Source organism: Myotis lucifugus, unplaced genomic scaffold, assembly GCF_000147115.1.
Source record: "Myotis lucifugus unplaced genomic scaffold, Myoluc2.0 scaffold_2, whole genome shotgun sequence".
Taxonomy (NCBI): domain Eukaryota; kingdom Metazoa; phylum Chordata; class Mammalia; order Chiroptera; family Vespertilionidae; genus Myotis; species Myotis lucifugus.
The window spans coordinates 965308-981484 of NW_005871050.1; the positions used below are offsets into that span (position 1 = coordinate 965308).

At 40.7% G+C, this 16177-nt stretch overlaps 1 protein-coding gene across 2 annotated transcripts in view; it reads right to left on the reverse strand.

The window, feature by feature from the left end:
* The window catches only part of F9 (coagulation factor IX), a 37247-nt gene extending 22225 nt beyond the window's left edge, over positions 1-15022 (reverse strand). The window contains exons 1-4 of one of the 2 annotated variants that reach the window (XM_006082032.3): positions 14895-15022; positions 8159-8322; positions 7955-7979; positions 1011-1124 (exon numbers count right to left, since the gene is read on the reverse strand). In XM_006082032.3, coding sequence (XP_006082094.1) covers positions 1011-1124; positions 7955-7979; positions 8159-8322; positions 14895-14982 — 391 coding nt within the window. In that variant the 5' untranslated portion in view covers positions 14983-15022. The remainder of the gene's footprint in view (positions 1-1010; positions 1125-7954; positions 7980-8158; positions 8323-14894) is intronic. The other variant, XM_023756385.1, reaches the window with a different exon arrangement.
* Positions 15023-16177: the final 1155 nt, after the last annotated feature.

The window sequence follows — 16177 nt, forward strand, 5'->3', positions numbered from 1 at the left end:
ATTTATAACTGTAATTGCCAAAATCTCAGAAAAAAATATTCTAGGCTATGAGAGGAAAAGATAAATACTGAACCTAAATTTATTATGTAACTCAGTGTTATCAATGTATGAGCTTAGATTTTTAACATATATAGTCGTTGGTATGTGTGAAAAAGTGGCTATTATATGAGAGAACTGACTTTGCAATACCTCAAATCTGTAGTTGATTGACTTAAACTGCCTATGTTGATAACAATTCAGTCATGAGTTCAGTTGATGGGTTTAGTTTTCTTTGCATTTTGTGGACATTAGTTGGAAGCATGGGTTTAGGTCAGACAAACTGAAGTTCATGTCTTGGCTTGACCATTTACTTGCCTCTGTGATTTTAAGCTAGAGTGTTCTGATCGTCATGGAATGGGGATACTAGTAATGCTACTGACTGCATATGGTTGTATTGAGGATTAATAAGTGAGTGGAACATCATTACTTATTATCCACCAAATATTATTATTCTTAATATAGTTTCTTGACCTCATCCTGGAAACTATGACTATAGATAAAATGAATGTTTATAAGCCTTAAAGTATGTTTTATACAATGGAATATTATTCAGCCTTTAAAAAAAGGAAATACTTTCATATGCAACAACATGGATGAAACTGGAGGACATTGTGCTAAATGAAATAAGTAAGTCACAGGACAAATACTGCATGATTATATAAGGTGGTTTAAAAAGTCAAAAACATGGAAGCCAAGAATGGGGAAGGAAAAATGGGGAGTTGCTCTTCAATGGGTATAGTTTCTGTTATACAAGATGAATAAGTTCTCGACATCTGTACAACATCTTGCCTGTAGTTAATAATACTGTGTTATACACTTCAAAATTTGTTAAAAGTGTAGATCTTATGTTGTATTCTTTACCACAATAAAAATGTATATGTTTTTAAGGGAAAATTATGCTACATAAATATTGCATTTTCCAGTTTCAAAGTGAATTTTGAACCATGAGTAATCCAAAACTAGTTACTTACCTAGTTCACAGTTTTTTCCTTCAAATCCAATTTGACACCAACATTCGTAGGAATTAATGTCATCCTTGCATAGGCCGCCATTTAAACATGGATTAGACTCACATTGATCTCCATCTTTGAGATAGGTTAAGACATTGAATTAGCAGATAAATTGTTTAGAATGCCTGGTCCTCCCTGCACAAACTCATGGTGAGGGGAGCCTGATTTTAGGGTCAGAGAACTGTTGACCTGGAAGCCAGCTGCTTATAGGGTGTCCCTGGCTTCCTGCATTTCTAAAACAACCTAGACAAAGGTTCTTAGGCTAACACTGTCCTAAGAAATTACCTTGAAGAAGGCATGTGCATAGTTCATGTAACTGGAAAAGGAAAGGGAGAAGAATGTTTAAGTATAAAAATGTACTTTTTCAGCATATGGTAAAAAGAATTTTTAGTCCTTTCTTATAGAATGGTGGTAGAGTTAATTCCAAATTAAATCACATCACTTCAACAATTATTATCTACTAGAGGCCTGGTGCACGAAATTCATGCATGGGGGGGGTGTCCCCTCAGCCCAGCCTGCACCCTCTCCAATCCGGGACCCCTTGGGGGATGTATGACTGCTGATTTAGGCTCGATCCCTGGGAGCTAAACCTAAACCTGCCGTCGGACATCCCTCTCACAATCCTGGACTGCTGGCTCCTAACGGCTCGCCTGCCTGCCTGCCTGATCACCCCTAACTGCCCCCCCTGCCAGCCTGATCACCCCTCACTGCCCCCCCTGCCGGCCTAATCGCCTTTAACTGCCTCTGCCTGCCAGCCTGATCACCCCTAACTGCCTCTGCCTTCTGGGCCTGATCACCCCCAACTGCCCCCCCTGCTGGCCTGGGTGCCCAACGCAGCTTGCTGTTCGGGTATTTGGTCGCCCCTCACTAACCCCCTGTCAGCCTGGTCACCCCCACACAGCCTGCTGCTTGGTCGGTTTGGGTGCCTCTCAACACCCCCTGCTGGCCTGGGTTGCCCCACGCAGCCTTTTCAGTCGTCCGTTCGGGTTGTGATGGTCACTTAAGGCTTTTATATAGATAGATGTGTCATACAAGGCCTGCTTTTATTACAGGTCTTGCAGTGTGAGCTGAGTCAGATAACATATGGTACATCTACTTGAGGAACTGGTGGCCTAGCCATGGAGCAAATGCATCTTTTTCCTTGTGATATCTATCTATCTATCTATCTATCTATCTATCTATCTATCTATCTATAAAAACCCTAATATACAAATAGACCGAACGGCAGAACAACTGAACAACCGGTTGTTATGACGTGCACTGACCACCAGGGGGCGCGCGCGGAACATGGTGGGCATCCACTGCGGTGGGATGGTGGTGCAGGTGGAGCGGGGGCGCCAGACCAAGGCGGGGTGCCAGTTGCTGTCATCGGGGTGAGCCTCTGGTGATTACTGAAAATTCTTCGCTCCCGTGCTGTGGTCCCACCTGGCTCTTGCACCTGCTGCCAGTGCTGGCCCTGCTCACATCCACCACTCATACCTGCAGCCAGCACCTGGTGCTGGTCCCGATCGCTTGGTGCCGTCAGCAGGTGCAAGCAGTGGCTGCTGGCCCCGGTCACCCTTGTGGGCTTCTCCACCTCCCCCTGCTCCGGAGGGGTGATCAGGGCAGCAGCTGCTGCTTGTACCCACTGACAGTGCTGGCCCTGCTTGCACCTGCTGCTGGTACCAGCCCCAATCACTCCGCCTCATCAGCGGGTGCGAGCAGGGCCAGTGCTGTCAGCATGTGGGAGTGGCGGCAGCGGGAGCAGAACTCCAGCAGACAGGAGACTGGGGGCCACGGCAGGAGAGGTCAGGCAGGGGCATAGAGGACAGGCCAAGACCTGCTTTGTGACCACTGCAGCCTCATGGCCCACAGTTCCTTTCAAGGTGCATGAATTCATGCACTGGGCCCCTAATACATATTTGTGCACTGGGGGATTTGGGGGTCCCTCAGCCCGACCTGCACCCTCTCCAATCTGGGAGCCCTCAGGGGAGTCCTCTCCATTCCAGGAGTTTCTGTTCGTCTTTGCAATCATATGAGCGAATTGTCTGAGACCTCAACTCAGTTTGGTTTGTTGCTCACAGAATAATAGAGGCATTTTTTTTCTTTGCTTCATTGGTGGAGATTTCCTGGAAGTGTTAGGATATCTTCCCTTTAATTTTTCCTAGACACTCTGATTTTACTTATGTCTCTCATCTTTGCTTTCCCTCCATCCCCAACCACAACAGTAACTTGCTCCAGGCTCACTTTGCTCTAGTGTCTAGACCAGTGATGGCGAACCTTTTGAGCTCGGCATGTCAGCATTTTGAAAAACCCTAACTTAACTCTGGTGTCATGTCACATATAGAAATTTTTTGATATTTGCAACCATAGTAAAACAAAGATTTATATTTTTGATATTTATTTTATATATTTAAATGCCATTTAACAAAGAAAAATCAACCAAAAAAATGAGTTAGCGTGTCATCTCTGACACGTGTGTCATAGGTTTGCCATCACTGGTCTAGACAGTGGTTCTCAACCTTCTGGCCCTTTAAATACAGTTCCTCATGTTGTGACCCAACCATAAAATTATTTTCGTTGCTACTTCATAACTGTTATGAATCATAATGTAAATATCTGATATGCAGGATGGTCTTAGGCGACCCTGTGAAAGGGTCATTTGACCGCCAAAGGGGTTGAGACCCACAGGTTGAGAACCGCTGGTAGGAGATCCGTCTGCCACCAGAACTATGATTCCCAGCATTCCTGGTGCTCCCCGAACTCTGGACTTCTGCTACTGGTCCTGGGGCTGCCACCAGAACTACTATTCCCAGAATTCCTGGTGCTCTCCATGCTCTTGGTTTTCCCTTCCTGCTCTGTCTCTGTCCCATAGCCTCCCACTCTGCCAAGTCCTCTAAGCCACCAGCTCTCCTCTGTGCTCTCCGTCTGGCAACTTGGGGAGCCAAGTTCCCCAAGCTACTCCACTCTCTGCCGGTTCTCCTGCTCTGCTCTCCGCCTGGCACTTGTGTATGCAAATTAATCCACCATCTTTGTTGGGTTAATTTGCATACCAATTCCTGATTGGTTGGTGAGCATAGCAGAGGGATGGTCAATTTACTTGTTTCTCTTTTCTTATATAGGATTGGCTGGTGAGCATAGCAGACGGATGGTCAATTTACTTGTTTCTCTTTTATTATATAGGATAATATCTCCTCACCCAAGGGTATTTTTCCATTGATTTTTAGAGTGTGGAAAGGAGAGGGAGAGACAGAGAGAAACATTGATGTGAGAGCGAGACATCCATTGGTTGCTTCCTGCACACACCCTGACCAGGCCTGGGAAACCTGCATTCTTCCTTGTGTTATCATTTAACTTTTAAGTATAATATGTAGTTATAGTTTGAAACAATAGAAAAGATGCTAGAAGCATCTGTTACTGCTTAAAGATATTCTTTCTCTGAGTTAGGTCCCAAATGGTCTAGGCAAAGTGAGAAACAACTTTCAATAAACAGAATTAAAGAGAAAAGTTTCTAAAAATGTCCCTTTTATGTATAGATCGAGTATGTTTCTTTTCTACCTTTCCTAAAGTTTCTACATTTATAGAGTTCTTGAAAGCCTTTGAAGACACTGGTGGGAAGAAAACAGGGGAAAGAAATAGGCAAGAGGGGAAGGAAGGGTCAGGATGAGAAGGGACTTAAGTCAGGTTTTTTAGAGCTCTGCCTCCTCCATACTCTAAAGAAGTTCAGAGAAAGGGATGAATAGGACTAGAAGGTAGATCTGTATGCACTTTGAGCTAATATAAATAACCATGAAGAAAAAAATGGGAGCTACATCAACCAGATAATATAAGAGAAACAAAACAGTGGAAGATGAAGTTGACATAAGAATGAAAGAATGGGAGAAAAGGATCAAATAATTTCTAATTATCAGTCATACTTTAGAGCAAACCTTCTTATCATTTAGCATGTAGATCCTTATCTGCTCTAGGGAGAGCAGTAGTATGTCTGTCGTATTCTCTGTCAGTAGCATGTATCTACTAGTAGGTCCCATTGACTAAGGACTAATATCCCTTCTTAGAAATAGTTCCTCTCTGGAAAGTCTGTTTGTCCTTTCTGCACCTTGAACCAATGTGCTTTTGCACAAATGGTTACATTTGTTCCAGTTCTATAAAAACAAAATATGTTATCTCTGGATTATTATTATTGATGCTCAGAACTGTTCTAAAAAATGAGCTACATTTCTACTTTATATTATAGACCAATGGATCTGAATTATTTAGGATGTTTCACTGAAAGGGTCTGGGCTTGCAGCCAGCTACCAAACAACTAATTTGCTGAGACATATCTTTAAAATGAGTGTCATTTTATCCTGCATTTAGTCCTCCTTTGGGTGCTTGTCTGTGTGCACTTTAGGCTGAGGCAAAGCCACCAACAGTAGGGATCAAAGACAAGGGACCAGACCTTGCCAAGTGAGTGGTTCCTGTTTAAGGCTACTAGATTAGTGTTTAATGGATAACTGCATTTACATTTGAAGGCTCAGAGGGATAATATTGAAGGAAAGGGGTTGGCTTCATGACTCCCAAGCTAGGTGACCTTTGACAAGTCTTTTATTCTCCCTAAACCTCAGTTTCCTCCTCTGTGGTATGAGGTTAATAATATTTTGTTCACAGGGTTGGTATGAGGATTAAGTGTGTCAGACACTCTGTAAACTGTAACGTACTTGACAGATGCTGGTTAATGTGATTGAATGCTTTATGTTGTGAGTTGATGGTACAAAATAGGGCAGGAGTGAGGGGCCTGTGTCCCTGATGTATGTGGCAGCCCACACAGTGATAATTAGCATAGGCTATTTTGTGGGAATTAGGAATCTCAGTTGCAAGTGAAAAGAGGCATGGAGTTATTATATTTTTCTTTTTGGTTCTTGTTTGTGTTTTATTTTTCTGTAGACAAAGCAGTAGTGACAGAATCATGTCCTTAATGTTTCCCAGTATCTTTACCTGAATACAGTAACCACTGCCTATAACTTAGAAGGCAGGAACCCAACTGCAATATATGGGTCTTAAGAGGTACTGACCTACTCCTGCTAGAGGGGGTGGTATCTCAGGTCAGAGGGTGAGCAATGAAGTGATCATGGGAGTTTAAATACAGCCAAGAATATTTTTTGGGGGGGATATAGGAATTGGTGTACTTTAAAATATATCACAAGCTTAAAAAATTTAAATAGGACTGCTGGCCCCGTCCTATGTACATATGGTACATCTACTTGTGATATCTATCTATCTATCTATCTATCTATCTATCTATCTATCTATCATCTATCTATCTATCTATCTATCTATCTATCTATCTATCTATAAAAACCCTAATATACAAATAGACCAAACGGCAGAACAACTGAACAACCGGTTGTTATGACGTGCACTGACCACCAGGGGGCGCGCGTGGAACATGGGTAGAAATAGAGAATGAGAAGACTTGTTTGGACTAACTGTAGGGGAATAACTCAGTAGAGAATTGGCATGGCAGTGTTCATTACCAAGGACAAGAAAAGGCAGATAAAGCAAATGTAGTGGAGGAAACCTCTTCTTCCTCCTTCCTCCATGACTTAAAAACAAAAGTGGAACAGTTATGAGAGTATAAACAAGTCCAGCAATTCCTCCAGAATAGAAACTGGAAATTACAACTGGATCTCAAATTGATGGAATTCAGTGAATTTGCCACTCAACTAAGTCAACCTGTAAAATTTACACTGTCACAAAATCCTGCTGCTGGATTTTAAATTAACTTTAAAACTTAGTTGGAACAGACCAAGGGATCTCAGAGGGAAGGCAAGTGGAGGTGGAGCGGGGAGAGAGTAACCAAAGAACTTATACACATATATGCATTACCTATGGACCACAGACAGTAGGGTGGTGAAGGCCTGGGGTGGGGTGGGAACCGGGTGGAGGGGGGCAATGGGGAAAAAAGGACATCTGAAATAATCTCAATAGTAAAGATAAAAAACCTTAGTTATCACTAAAGTTTTGACTTTTTCTCACTGTGGTAAATTTATTTAACAAATATTTACTCAGTGCTTCTTTACCAGATATTGTTTGAGGTACTAGGAATGAATCAATAAACAAAACAATTGAATACCCCTACCAACATGAAGGTTGCCATCAAGTGAAGTGGGAAAAATAAATAATAAATAGTATAAGTAAGAACATTATATGGTACCTCAGATGGTGAAAAGTGCTATAAAAAACAATAGAGCAGGATATGGTATCTAGAGTGAAGGGGTTTTGGGAGGGGCAGGTTTAAGTATTAATAGATGATCAAGGCAGGCTTCATTGAGATGGTGATATTTGGGCAAAGACCCAGAAGAGGTGAGGTAGTGAGCCTAGAGAAATCTAGCAAAAGAGCATTCCATATTAAAGGAACAGCTAGATCAAAGACTCTAAAATGGGAGCATTCCTAGAGTGTGCAAGAAGCACCAGGGAGTCCAGGATGGCTGGAGTCCAGTGTGTGAGGTGAAAGAAATAGGAGATGAGATGGGGTGGGGGGAGCAATGAGAAGGGAGAGGCAGAGAATTGTGGAGGGCAGTATAGGCTATCATAAGGAGGAGGACGTTTAAGCAATAAACATTTAAACCAATCTACATAATCTGATTCTCTACTGGGGATTGCAAACTCTCATTTAGTCCCCAAATACATTCATGTTTTCTTTCTTCTAGCTTCCTGGGGTGGACAGATGTTCTCTTTGAAGCCCTATGGAGGAGTAAGCTTATCTGCCAACTGACATTTCTCATGCTGGCATACCTGTGGTATTCAATCTTGGATAAAAGAATGGAACTTACTTATCTGAGCCCTTTTGACAGACTTTAATGTATTATGTATTTACACAAAGAAAAAATAGATATTTCTCAAATGTTTCATATACAAGTTAGAGGATAAAATGAATTGCTTACCAACATATTGCTTCCAGAATTCAGTCTATAAAGAAAAAGAGAAGTTAATGGTGGCATTTAAAATGTCTTGGATTTGATTCCTTCTCTTTTATAGCATTTTTAATACATATATATATGTAGCCATTTTAAAATCACAAAGAGAAGTTTCTCTTTTTTATGTTTACTATTCTTTGCATCTGAAGAATGTTATGTGGAAATACTCACAGTTTTTTCAGTGTTTTCAAAAACTTCTCGTGCTTCTTCAAAACTGCACTTTTCTTCTATACATTCTCTCTCAAGGTTCCCTTGAACAAACTCTTCCAATTTACCTGAATTATATCTCTTTGGCCGATTCAGAATTTTGGTGGCATTTTCACGATCAAGAAAAACTGAAATTTAAAAGAACTATTCTTTAGCTTTAGGAAAAATAAAACATCATGAAAATCAAATGCATTTCTTAGGGAAGATTTTGTTTTTAATCCAAGTAATCCCAAAGCCAATTTATCTTTGGGACATGGAGACAAAATCTATGATTTTCTCATGATACTGTACACACATGGAGATTTAGGAATTAAAATTCAATTAGACTTTTAGTCAAGAGAGCTCCTGTAATAAAAGGTCAGATTTTCAATCATAGTTGAACTTACTTTGGATGAAAAAGAAAGTTCTTAAATAAGCAGTTAACTTCACACGTTGTGATTATTTGAAAATAGCCAACTGCAGATGTTTGCAAGGTGATCCATCACCCTTACTGGGCTGTGTTTTCAGAATGCAGTTGCCCAAATGACTTTGCAACAAACATCTCTTTGAAGAACAGAAACCTTTTTTTTATTGCTTAAAGTATTACAAAGAGTATTACATGTGTCTCCCCCCCCCTTGACAATCCCCCAACCTCCCCTACCCCCCAGTGTCTTATGTCCATTGGTTATGCTTATATGCATGCATACAAGTCCTTCAGTTGATCTCTTACGCCCCTCTTCTTGCCCCCAACCCCCCCAGCCTTCCGGCTGTAGTTTGACAGTCTGTTCGAGGCTGCTCTGCCTCTGTATCTATTTTTGTTCATCAGTTTATAATGGTCCTTATTATCCATAAATGAGTGAGATCATGTGGTATTTTTCTTTCATTGACTGGCCTATTTCACTTAGCATAATGGTCTCCAGTTCCATCCATGCTGTTGCAAATGGTAAGAATTCCTTCTTTTTTTTACCGCAGTGTAGTATTCCATTGTGTAGATGTACCACAGTTTTCTAATCCATTCATCTGCTGATGGGCACTTAGGCTGTTTCCAGATCTTAGCTACAGAAACCTATTTGTGGTCCTGCTCCAAATGCAACCCCAGGTTTTCTCACTAACTTTAAAAGAAAAACAACTGCATTATTATTATTTTTTAATCTTTAGACCCACAACACCTTCAGTTGACATGTGTTGTAGTAAGAATTCCAGTGATATGTCTTTTGCTGGGATGCAGTATGTGGTTTATTTTAGCTATGACTGCCTAGCCCAGGGGTGGGCAAACTTTTTGACTCAAGGGCCACAATGGGTTCTTAAACTGGACCGGAGGGCCGGAACAAAAGCATGGATGGAGTGTTTGTGTGAACTAATATAAATTCAAAGTAAACATCATTACATAAAAGGGTACGGTCTTTTTTTTTTTTTTAGTTTTATTCATTTCAAACCGGCCGGATCCGGCCCGCAGGCCGTAGTTTGCCCATGGCTGGCCTAGCCTGTAGGAACATTCCTGAGCTCTAGAAGATTGAGATCTCTAACCTAATTCTCCTCCTCCCTCCCTCTTCTCAAACCTCAATTTCTCTCTCTCTCTCTCTCTCTCTCTCTCTCTCTCTATATATATATATATATATATATATATATATATTCAAGAAGTCGCCTAGAGTCATTTCTTTCTTCAAGAGACTATCTGATACCATCTGAACAGAACCAGGTGCTTATAAAAATAAACTTTCCAAGGCATTTTGGGACTGCTTTCTCGTTAACTCAAAAAAAAGGATAAGAAAAGAAACAAACTAAACTATATTCCTCTCTTTTCATTGCATCTGTTCACTTTGTGGACCCTTCTAGTCCCTTGACAACCTTACTTTTCTCTTATTTAGCAAATACTCTTGGGCTTCATTTTTTTCCTAAATTTAGCTCATACTTCTCTTCACATGCCAGTTTTCTCAGTTCCCTTCACCCTTTTTCAGTGCTGCAATACCCTCCAATCCAAACCAGTAGATTAGTGCAGCCATCTGCTGCCTTCCTTCCCTTCTGAGGCAGCTGAGCACCTTGTGAGACAATTTCCAAGCTGCAGGTAGATGCCATCGCATATTGATGCCTCCTAGCCTCCACCAGGCTCTCCTCCCCAGCTAGCCAATTCATGGATTTGGTCCTCGGCACATCTATAATAGCATCTATGTCTGAATCTATTTATAGTGTGATCTAGTGGAAAACAATTTTGGAGTCAGATTAGACTTACCTGGATTTGAATTTACAACCTGCTGGCTGTGAGATCTTAGGCAAGTCACATAATCTTTGAAGCTTAACTTGGTATGGGTATACCAGTAGTATTATAAGAATACTAGAGGCCATGTGCACAAATTCATGCATGGGTGTGGTCCCTCAGGGTGGCCTGTGGGGATTGGGCCCCAGCTCGTGCCCCCAGCCTCACAGCCCTGCAGTCCTGCCTGGCACCCTACTGTGGCCTGGTGCCGCCCCCTCACCTGCTCCACCATCCTGTCTGTGGGATGATTGGTCAGGGCCAGCTCCCTCAGTGCCTGGGAGCTGGGCGGCGGCCCTGCCTCCTGCTGCCACCACTGGTTGCTGTCTGTGGGGCAATCAGCGGGGTGATCGGGCCCCCGCTGCCATCCGCCTTGGCCTGGCGCTGCACACTCATATTCTCCACCATCCTGCCATGGTCCCACTCTCGCCGGGGCCCATTAGGGCCGGCAGCACCTCCACTGCTGCCCGTTGCCAGCACTATGTCGCTGACACCCACCATGTTCCGTGCGCCCCCTAGTGGTCAGCGGACGTCATAGAGAGTGGTCCAACTCCCGGTCAAACAATTTGCATATTAAGTTTTCATTATATAGAATGTACCTCACAGTGTTGTTGACAGGATCAGTGAAATAATAATATGTATAGGCTGGTATATGTCAGTTATCACTCTTCTTCCCTACTAACTCACTTGCTCTCTTCCTTCCTAGAAAATAAAACTGGATCTCAAATTTATGGGACTCAGTGAATTGGCTGTTCAGGTTAGTTTTTGCTCATACAGATGATCTTAAATAAGTCAACCTGTGAAACTTATAATCTCAAAATTTTCTCAATTACTTTTGGCTCTTTAGTGCTCTTTTCTGTAGCTCTTTCCCTTCTTTACTGTCATCCATATAATGAAATGACTTGTCAGTATCAGCCATGACTTCCTAAAGTATAATTTTGAGTTTATGTATTTCCTGACTCCTCTGAAACATTTCTAATCATTAATCTCTCCCTTTTCAGGACACTCTTTCCATGAAATCGCTATTCTAGTTCTCTTCTTTAACTCTTGTTATTCATTCACCACTTGAATCACTTAATTCCCCTTCTTCTGCCTGCCCCTTAAATATTCAGAGTTCTCCCAGGCTCCAGTTTCAGCCTTTTCCCTTTTCACTCCATCCATCCTAGTTAAGGTCAGAACTGGGGTGAGGTAAACAAGACATTTAGTGCACAAAATTGAAGGAGGCACTCTCTTTCAGTGTGTGCAAGTACACTCATGCCCTACCCTAATCCAGCCCTGACTCTTTCAATAGAATTTTCTGAACAGTCACTACAACCAGACCCTGTACTAGGTGCCATAATATCCATGCTCACTCTCTGGATCCTCATACACATGGTTGTAACTACTATTATTCAACAGTGCATTCCAAATATTCATCTCTAGTCAAATACATCTTCTGAATTCCAGATCTTATTTCCAGCTCGCTAACTGTACATTGCAATGTGACGAAAGAGAGCTGATGTTTATTAATGCTTCTGATATGTTGGGCACTGGGCTCAGTGCTTTGCATCCATTATTTCATTCCATCCTCATAGCAGTCCCATTAAGAGGTACTGTCTTCTCATTTTTTTGTGACTGAGAAAAACAGAAATTCACAGAGGTTAAGTAATTTGCCCCAGGTTACACACTAAAGTGTCACAGCCAAGATTTCTACTTTGGCAGTCCCATGCACAGGACATGCTGTTAGGCACTAGGTTGTGTCCAGTAATCGCATAAAATGCCCAAGACGTACTCTATACACTTTTTCTAAACCTGTTCTCCTCCCATACCCAGATGTTTAAGTCATATCTTTTTTACTTCCTTAATGTTACTTGAATTCCTTTCCCTCCTTTGTCTATACTGCTAATGTCCAGGTTCAGGCTCTCCTGCTTTCCCTGGATGATTGCAGTAATCTCAAGATTGGTCTCCCCTAGTCTTGTAACCCCTTCCCTAAACAGTTGATTAGAATGTTGTCAGCCTGAGCATTCAAAATAACCCATTAGTGGTATTTGTACTTCTGATGACTACACGTTGCTTTCTATTGTCCAAACTCCTTAGTTTAGGACTTTAATTATCTGATGGCCTGACTCTGCCTAACTATCCTGCCTCACTTGTCATATTCAATATTCAAAACATACTAAGTTATTGAATATCCTCACATTCTTTGTGTATCTGGCTCTTTGCACATGAATGATCCTGTCTGCATAGAATGCCCTAGGTCAGACATTTAAGAAGAGTGAATGTACTCACTTTTTAAGACTCAGCTCAAAATATTGTCTGTCAGGTGTTTCCCCAGTTAATGTATTTCTTTTTCCATGCTCCTTTAGCACCTGGAACACACTTTAGCACATTATATTGAAATCTCTCTCCTGACCTCATGATGCTTTAGGCTAAAGAGGAGAGTCTGGTTTATCCCTAAGACCTGAGTACCTTGCCACAGTACCTGGTACCATAACAGTCACTCAATATTGTAAAGTTTTATAAAGTATATTTGTATAAAGTATAAAGTAGACTGAAGTTGTGTTTTATTCATTCCTTTCATTCACTCATTCTGAATGAAAGACAGTTTTGGTCCATGTACTTTACAAACCTGAATTGGTTTCACAGAACAGTTTTGATTTCAAAATCCAAATTGATTCAATAAAACCTAAGAGCAGCAGCCATGAAATTGCAACAGCTCAGTAAATCATTCATCGAAACTGCTTTTTAGAAGCCAATGACAATTTAGCAGCAGCAAAGAGTGCTGCATCAATACTGTCCACCTTAGGAAAATTCCCCTGGCTCTCTCCTCAAGGGCCTATTATCTTTGACTCCAATGACTCCAGAATCACACTGCCTTTCTCCTCAGTATTGTTTGAGGATCATATTTCTAACCTCTTTTTAGGCTTATCTCTTTTAGTCATTATTTCCAAAGCTCTGAAATCCCAGTTCCTCTTTTTTCTTCATATTTATCCTTTTCCCCCAACATCTGAGGTCTTTGAGCGGTCAGTAGCCCTCTTAAAAGCTCCATCATCTCACCACTGAACCTAAAGGAAGGGCTTGGATCCTTTGTCCTGCTGACCTCACACTAAAGGGGTATTTGTAAAAACTTAGCTTTATGTCCTGCTTTAATTTAGTTTTCCTGCTAAATTTCTTTATTCCTGGACTCTACCCACTTTGCTAGTTTGATTTAACCTTTGCATTCTTGTATCATTATTTCTGCATTTCAGTCTGACATCATGTCTGGAGTGGGAACCATGGGGCCAGTCTGCTTTCTGGGGATGCTTAGGGTTGGCACCCCTGATCCTGGCACTGTCAGCTACTAGATTTGATTATAGTAGGCTGACAAGTAAGTGTGATGAATGCTTCCTGTGAGAACATACTGTTTGTCTAAATGAGGTAATTTCTTTCCTGTGTGCTTTCCTTTGGGGACAGTGCATAAAGTCACTAAAGCTGTGGAAAACACAAGTGATCCACATAGCATTAACCAGTTTCTACTCTTCATGTAAATTCTTGGACTGGCTTTGCTCTCCTAAGAGCTCGAGTATTGAGTTTCCCCATGTATTAACTGTGAGATCTTTAAAATAAGAAATAAAACAATTTCTTCCTGATCCATGAAAAATGTTAATGATAAATAACTTACAAATGAAAAATTTGTCTGTTTTAACTAAAACTTTAAATTGAAAGTATATAATTGTATAGATTTTTAAAATTAAAGGCATGCCTTATTATATAGTTACAAAATTTTGAAATACATCATATATCCTTTTTTTGTTTTGTGTTGTTAATCCTCACCCGAGCATATTTTTTTCACTGATTTTTAGAGAGAGTGGAGGGGAGGGGGGAGAGAGAGAGAAACAGTGATGAGAGAGAGATACATCGATTGGTTGCCTCCCGACCAGGGCCGGGAATCGAACCTGCAACCAAGGTATGTGCTCTTGACCAGGAATCATACCCATGACCCTTTGGTGCACTGGCCAACATTCTAACCACTGAGCTACACTGTCAGGGTGAACTACATCATATATCTTAAATCAAACTTTTTGTGCAGATAAAACCATTCTTTGTGGTTTTAATGTTTCCCATTTTGATCTCAAAGTTGTGAGTAAAAGTAACCAAGCAACAGTTAATTTATTCTCCATATTTTGCTCTTTCCTTGTTAAAGTATTTTCCCACATTTAATTTTTTTTAACCAAGGAGATGACTGTTTTCTAAAAGGAATTACATTGTGAAATCATAAATTCAAAGTGTCCATTAAAAATATACCATAAGCATTGTAAATTTATTTAGTTTTAAAAATTAAGGAGATACATATACCAGAGAACTAGTACTTGCCAACACACATGCTGATTACTAGAATCTTAAACATTGCTGTCAAATCCTATAATTGTTATTTAGTGAAGAAGATAGCACCAGACATTTCTATATCTGAAAGACAAGCATATTCAATGTATCTTTTAAAAGGAAACAAACCTGTACATTCAGCACTGAGTAGATATCCTAAAAGACAGATGGTGAAGAGGCCTGGTGATTCTGCCATGATCATGTTCCGGCACTGCATAACCTTTGCTAGTTGATTGTGCAAGTAGCAAGGTTGACCAATTGTTCCAAAGTACAAGCTGAGTTGTATTTACTTCTGGGAAACAATGTCAGTCTCCCTCAGTGGGTTTTTGGGTTATTTGCAATGGCTTCTTGGGTTAAGTGAAGAGAATAGGCAGTAGCCGCCATTAAATTTCAACTGTCATGCCATGGACTTTTGCCCCTGTGCCTGATTTGAGGTTGAAGCAGGAAGTAACACATCATTAAAATAAGGGGAGGTATAATGGCTACAGTTGCTGTGACAGCAAAATTTATCAGTGGGATCCATCTTTTCCTTGTCAGGGAGCACTACTATCATATAGTTTAAAGATAAAGAGATGGAAATTCCAAAGCATTTGGTCACTCTCCTTAAAACACCCCCAATGCTTACATATCTTGAGTCACCTGGTAGATCTTTTATGTTTCTTCTCACAATGAGGAGTTTATAAACTTTGTTGTGCCATGTACTCATATTTTGAATCATATGGACCCTGTCTCAGAACACATGTATGTATGGGTGAATGTATGTGTATACAAATATACCTATATATTATATATATAAATATAAATGAATATTATATAGTAGTTATTATGCCATTTCACATATAATATAAAAGACCCATAACATTTTTTATATAATTTTTCTTTATTGATTAAGGTATTACATGTGTGTCTTTATCCCGCCATTACCCCCCCCCCCCAACACACACACACACACATGCCCTCAGCCCCTGGTGTCTGTGTCCATTGGTTAAGGACCCATAACATCATATCAACATTTACCTACCATTCTTTGTGCTGTTGTTGTGATACATTTTATTTCTACATGCTGTAAATCCTATATTACATTATTATTACTTCTGCTTTGAGTAATCTGTAATTTCACAAAGAAATTGAAAAATAAGAAAAACATTTTATATTTATCTACATATTTGTTGTTATGATGTTCTTCATTTCTTTGTGTAGACCCAAGTTTCAATCTAAGTTTTCATCACTCTGAAGATTTTTCTTTAATAATTTTGATAGTCTAGGTCAGTGGTTGGCAAACTGCGGCTCGGCAAACCGCGGCTCGCGAGCCACATGAGGCTTTTTGGCCCCTTGAGTGTGGCTCTTCCACAAAATACTGGCTCTTCCACAAAATACCAACTTCTGTGCATGGGCCACGAAGTTTCAATCAC